This window comes from Anguilla rostrata, chromosome 15, assembly GCF_018555375.3.
Source record: "Anguilla rostrata isolate EN2019 chromosome 15, ASM1855537v3, whole genome shotgun sequence".
Classification (NCBI taxonomy): Eukaryota; Metazoa; Chordata; class Actinopteri; order Anguilliformes; family Anguillidae; genus Anguilla; species Anguilla rostrata.
The window spans coordinates 21,585,267-21,592,009 of NC_057947.1; the positions used below are offsets into that span (position 1 = coordinate 21,585,267).

The 6,743-nt window shown below is 41.4% G+C and overlaps 1 protein-coding gene across 1 annotated transcript; it reads left to right on the forward strand.

Annotated features, from left to right (window-relative positions):
• The first annotated feature begins 98 nt into the window (after positions 1-98).
• LOC135241326 (5-hydroxytryptamine receptor 5A-like) lies at positions 99-5,953 on the forward strand. The gene is made up of 2 exons (XM_064311587.1): positions 99-1,564; positions 4,562-5,953. The coding sequence occupies exons 1-2, from the start codon at positions 863-865 to the stop codon at positions 4,895-4,897; spliced, it is 1,038 nt and encodes a 345-aa protein (XP_064167657.1). The 5' UTR covers positions 99-862; the 3' UTR covers positions 4,898-5,953.
• The last annotated feature ends 790 nt before the right edge of the window (positions 5,954-6,743 follow it).

The window sequence follows — 6,743 nt, forward strand, 5'->3', positions numbered from 1 at the left end:
TGGTCTTTGTAATGTGTCCTATAAAGACAGCAGCTTCCAATACTTCATATGATGCGGCTTGTGGAACGTTGCTCAAGAAAAAATAATTTGATCTCGATATGGACGTGAAGATTACACTACATTTCACTTGAACGACGTTTGAAAATGATCCCCCTCAGAAATTAGCTCATTTTTCTGTCATTAGCAGCGTCCCTCTTTTTTTCATCCAATCGTGCTGCAGTTTGCATGGCAGTTGAAACAGGCGTGCTAGTATTCATTATTCGGGCAGTGATTTTTTCCTGGGTTTTTTCCCCATAGTTTCTAGTAACGGGAATTTAGTTAAGTGGTTCCTGGAATTTGTCAGAAAATAGTGGTTAACGAATAATCTGGATTTGATGCGAATTAGAAGGACCAGTGATACTGAAATAATTGAGCTCTCGGAGCAACTGATGTTTGACGTAGTCATGATCCGCGATCGGGATAATTGCGTTGATGTCCTTTTATCTCCTATGCCGCCTATGTTTCCGATGTATTTTCATTTAGCCTCATATGTCTGATTGCGCTTCTCGGTGTGTAGCCAACAGCCTCCAAATTATCTTGATAAAAAGCTCTGAAATGGAAATAAGATCACAAGACTGTCTCTCAGTGGTGCGGTCGGATGATGACAAGCGCGCGCAGGAGGTGGCATTGCTTAAATAAATGCTCAGTTACCCCAGAGTCCTAGGTGAGAGAGAATCACTTCGATGACAGGAAAAGTGATGGCCAGTTTTTCCTTCGGCTCACGACATCGTTTCTCTCAAACTCAGTAATAATGCTCACAGCGTGCTGAATTCCTGGCACATTGTGAACTTTACGCGCACGAGACAGAGTAAGGAATTCCACCATGGAGAAGTTTAACTTGACAGTGCGGGTAAACACCAGCTCGGACGAAAACATACCCCGAAGGCTCACCTTCTCAATGTTCAGTGTTCTTATCCTGACGTTGATAGTTATACTGATAATCGCGACTTTTTTGTGGAACCTGTTGGTACTCGTGACGATATTGAGGGTAAAGACGTTCCACAGAGTGCCCCACAATTTGGTTGCATCAATGGCAGTATCCGATGTGATGGTGGCGGCTCTTGTGATGCCCCTGAGCCTTGTCAACGAGCTGTCGGAGAGAAGATGGCGTTTCGGAAGAGTCCTTTGCGACGTCTGGATCTCGTTCGACGTCCTGTGCTGCACCGCTAGCATCTGGAATGTCACTGCCATCGCCCTGGACCGATACTGGTCTATTACGCGCCACTTGGAGTACACTCTAAAAGCAAGGAAGAAAATATCAACCATCATGATAGCCATGACATGGGCTCTGTCCGCAGTGATATCTATATCGCCACAGTTCGGATGGGGAGAAACTTACGCTGCGGACGAGGAGAACTGCCAAGTCAGTCAGGAGCCGTCATACACCGTTTTCTCCACTTTTGGGGCGTTTTACGTGCCCCTGTCTGTCGTTCTGTTTGTATACTGGAAAATTTACAAAGCCGCGAAACTTAGAATTGGCAGTCTAAAGAGGAACGAGGTTATCCCCATGCCAGGAGTTGTACAGGTAATGTATACACGTCTCTTATAGACTCCTAATACGCGCTCGCTGGAAACTGCTCAATTTCCGGAGTATTTTCAGTCGCTATCATAATGCGTAGTGTTTTTGCACTTTAAATACTCGAGACTCCAAAAAATCTTACCATAAAAGTTAATTATAGAAGACCATTAGAAGCTATTATAGTAAAAAGTAAAAAAAAAAAAACTTAAAACGTTACAGTTCTGCTGCAATGAGACGTGTCCACACATTTGCCATGTATTTAGCAGCATACAATTTAGGTGCTTCAAGAGTCTTGAGAGTTAGACATATTGTCTCGAGTGATACATGTTTTCTAACGAATTATTTGCAATGTTCTATCCCATGCATTATGGGGGGGGGGGGGGGGGGTGTAAAAAAAAAAGGCTGTTATTTCTGCATGGTGAAACCAAAATGTATTAAAATAACCTTTAATAAAATCTGTACTTTAACAGCACATGTATTGTTTATTGCAAATATAAAATTGTGGTGAGCAAAGTTAAAACAAGTAAATAATATGTCTTTGTCCCAAACATTATGGAGCCCACTGTATATCCATTAAGTTGGTTGTTGCTGTATTCCCCTATTCCTTGGGATAGACTGCAGAGATTAAAAGTTGTACATGAACTGGTACGTTATCCTGCAGCCAAGAGCCGGAGGGCAATTTGGCAGATTTCTAAATTAGCGTGAGTCTTGGAGAAGGCAATATTGACAGATGGAAGCCAGGGGAATATCATGTGAGAGGAGTGTTGTCTATTGTATTCAAGGTTGGGGATAGAAGCAATTTCCTGCGGCTGCAGACACACTGAGAGTTAAGCTGTTTATTGAAAGGCTGTCGCCGTGAGTATTCTGCTCCTGAAATGGCAGTGTGAGATCTCACACAAGATGTTGGACAATCCAATGATAAGAATGAATATAATGTATAATATAAGTTCAAATTTCACATTTGAAATGAAGGATAACATCCCTAGGACAATGTATTGGATAACAATAATATCATTGCCATATATTCATAAATTCTATTTTAGTTATTGCTTAATAGGGGTGCACAGCTATAGTCCTTGAGGGCTGGTGTGTGTGCTGATTTTTGTTCCAACTAATTACCATAGCTTAGTTTTCTGAACGGCTGTTTATATAGCAACGTTTGTTTACCCCTGCATCAGCCCACAGTAAACTCTTTTCACCAAGGATATGTGTGAAGTCTTCAGCTTTAGCTCAATATAAAAAAATGTAAAAATCAGAAAAAGTACATTATTAAAATAAATGATTGGCAACAGAAGTTGGGTTGAAATCCTTAAATGGATCGGCCCCTATGCACCCCAGGAATACACCAAGAACCAGAAATCAGTGAAGGCCTGCCTACCAAGGGTTTACTCCCACCTCTAGTCCGGACATTTCTTCCAGATGGATCTTCTTGTGTTCTTATCCTTATATATCCTGCCTTTCAACAACCAATCTGCTCAGCGAACATATTGTTTGAATGAATGGGATAAACTGAATGAATGATTGAGAAGCAAAATCAAAGATGCTATGATCAAGGATTGAAAATCAAGCCTCCTAGGCAACATTCAGCCAAAATATTAGTGCAGTATTCTGAACCAGACCCTAAGCCCTCCCTCTAAACTAGGGGTGCATAACTCTGAACCTGGAGATCTCATCTTTTGTTCCAACCAATTACCGTAGTTTTAGTTTTCTGACAGCTCTGTAGGCTACACTGGTTGACTCCCGTTCTTGAAAACAGTAAAATCTTTAGGATACACATGCAATCTGTGGCTGCAGCTGCTGCTACAAATGTCACTTCAAGATATGATTGACCTTATTAAATAATTAGTGGCAGAAATTGGCACAAAGTCCTGAAAAGATTATTCACTTGTTGCACACCCTTTTCTGAAACTTTTCTCAGTATTTAGATGTGTGTGTTCACACAACATCACTATATTTGACTGTCTCAGGTCATGGAATTACATTTGGGGTTTATGTGTTAATCATATCTTACAATACCCACTTTGTTTGAGCCTATTATGTGGATTTGAGAGCAAAGTGATATCCCAAAGTCCTTTTCTTCATGCAATGTCTGTGTGTTGGCTACAAAGGAAGCTGTGATGGCAGCAGCTGCATGCACATCCACGCTTATGTTCCAAGAAAAGAAAATGCTCTCAATTTACCTTTCATGACCCCTTCACTACTCAACATTTCATTGTGTATAGCCCTTGTTTTCATAGTAAAAAATGTAATCTCAAGCTATCCTTTAAGTGACTGTTTTAAGAGAGGATTTTATAGATAGTTAGCTGTAGTGTCAGCCTGAGAGGTGGGTTTCACTCAGAAGGGTATTGCTTACCTGAATGGGCCATTGCTGCTTTTATGGAGAACTGCGCAACTGCTATTAGCCTGCATCTGGTCTGTATGTGTTGCAGTCTATTGGTCCTAGTCCAAAGACCTCAAAGCATAGCTGGTGGACTGCTGGAGAACAAAGAGTATTTTTTAAAGGACTGACTGCACGAATTAGTGGTGTTCAATCCCAGACTTTCATAACCATGGTTCTGAGTTTCTAGAGACATCTCTCAACAGCGGCTGATAGAAACTTGATTTTCCAAGTGTCAATCTACTTAGAACGATTAGCATGTAACTCAGAAAAAACATTCATGTTCAGTGGACTTACCCAGATAACAGTAGAGGTACACTGAACTCCAATTCTGGACCATGATTCAGTAGAGTTGTGGATGCTGTAGACTTCAAGCACAAGGGTGATTGACCCTATAGACACAGGCATGCACTACTGTTCATTTCCCCATTCAGAATTCAGTAATTTAGTTATTTTTGATGTATGTTTTATTGGCTAGGTGCAGACATGTTCTGAAATTGCAATTTTGTGTTGCCACCACTAAGATACCTGATTTGTGAACGGGGACCCTTCTATGCAAGAGATTTTCAAAAACAGGATGTACTCCAAAACAACAAAAAGCATTGGTTTCTCCCCCTGTGCTGCAGGTGAAGGAGGCTGCCCACGTTCCCCAGGTGGCCTTTGCGGCCCGGCATGCGGGCGTGGCCTTTCAGACGGACGGTGAGACGTGGCGCGAGCAGAAGGAGCGGCGGGCCGCGCTGACGGTGGGCCTCCTCATCGGCGTCTTCGTCCTCTGCTGGATCCCCTTCTTCGTGACCGAGCTGCTGGGCCCCCTCTGCTCATGCAACGTGGTGCCCCCCCTCTGCAAGAGCGTCTTCCTCTGGCTGGGCTACTCCAACTCTTTCTTCAACCCTCTCATCTACACCGCCTTCAACAAGAGCTACAACAGCGCCTTCCGGAGCCTCTTCACCAAGCAGAGGTGAGGGGGCGAGCGGGCATGGCCTCAAAAGAACTTGCCAAAGGACAACATTAATGCTTGCACACACACACTCCTTCCAAATTATTATTATTAATAACGCGGAGGAACCCTTGGAATTTAAATCTTACCATCAGAATTGCAGTCAGAGGCTGGATAAATTGGTACACAAGGAAACCAGATTGTAGTTTGATCAGTAGTACTACAATCATATGCCACTACTTTGCAAGAAAAATATTTGTAAATGATCATTCTTATTGTAGCTGTGAACGGACTAGATCATTTCCTATTTAATTTATTTGTAGATACAATCGTAATTATTACTCTGATATACTTAGCTGTTTAATTAATTTAGTATTAGCTACAGTTCTATCAGTGTGAATTTGTAACTTATTCATTTCTGAATTTTGTTTGATGAGCCAAATAGAACCAGGCTTTTTGTACATAAAAGCAAGAGATCAAGTTACTTGACAGTTAACTTGTCTAAATTCAAATCAAGGCAAAAGGGAAACATTGCAATTCACACACCGTCACATCAAAAAAATAAAAGAATCTTACATGCTTGATGATAGAGTTGTGATTGACTAAAACAGTTTCCCAACCCTGTTACTGGAGACCCGCTGATTTTCATTAATACTCAGGACTTAATTGATCAACTAAAGCAGTTCATTACACAGTGCATCTCACCTGGTTTCTTGGGTCTGAATTATTTGCTGATTTGAAGTTAAAAACATAAACTAGACACTACGGCTTTCCAGTACCAGGGCTGTTGACCCGGGGACTACAACCAAGATTCTTAAATCATGTGATACTACTTTATAAGCAATTTGGAAAAACCTGTCTTTAATGTTTTATGCACAAATAAAACTGACTGGTTCTGGTGCTCCAAAATACAGTTGCCAGGAAAATGCAAAGGGGAATGCAGTTACTGGTTACGATGTCATCATTATGTGAACTGAAAAAAACATAGTAGAAGCATATTTTCTGGACTTTGTGTGTAGGCGCTGTACAGTTTGTAACAAACCACATTTAAAAGAAATAAAGCCTGACAAAATAAAAGCGACTTGAGCAATTTCAAGATTTTTTTCCCTGGCAGACGCATTTCCCAGCTAATCTCAAAGTTATTTTGCTGCATGACAAAGAAAACAAGTCACAATGGAGCAAATTTACAAGTCTACCGAAAAGGTTTCAGTGCATCTAGTCTGATATTTAACGCTCAGAATAAGTGGTACGCAGGTCCTGCAAAGATCAGACTTTTCTGGTTCTAGCATTTTTGCAAAGGATGTGCTAATACCACTGGCTGAACTTGGAGAACCTCTTGCGTCCTTATTGAAGCCCCAAGGGGGCGTAAACACCATCATATGTGTTAAGACAGAATGCGGCCTGACCAAGATCGCTATGTAATGAATTGTCTAGATTGCCAAGTGCACCTAGCACTGAATACCGGGTCCCATTTTCACATCTCACAGAGATCCTGTGGGATGAGGTAAGCGGTTAATGAAATGTAAATGACAAAGACCTATGAAACAAGCACATTTGCACCTCAAAAAAAGCACTCACGATGACAAAAAAAAAAAGCAGCTGCGGAACAGTCTGGGAAAAGACACGCGGCATGGTTTTCTGAATGTTGCATATTTCAATATCAAAAGAGGAATTTTTAAAAGCTATTTTCTTCAAGATCCAACATGGACAATGGCTGGTACTTGAGATAATGGGGGCCACAATATTGTGTCCCCTGCAGACAGAACTGCAGATAGAACATACAAAAGATTGAACATATTAAAAATAAGACTAATCAGGTAAAGTACACACAGTACAACCCCTGCAGGCGTGAAATTGCCGTACGAACTGCT

Excerpts from the sequence above, each read along its gene's own strand:
- LOC135241326 (XM_064311587.1), top strand. The coding sequence starts at position 863 with ATGGAGAAGTTTAACTTGACAGTGCGGGTAAACACCAGCTCGGACGAA. Across the intron at positions 1,565-4,561 it reads CCATGCCAGGAGTTGTACAG|GTGAAGGAGGCTGCCCACGT; the intron begins GTAATGTATACA and ends CCTGTGCTGCAG.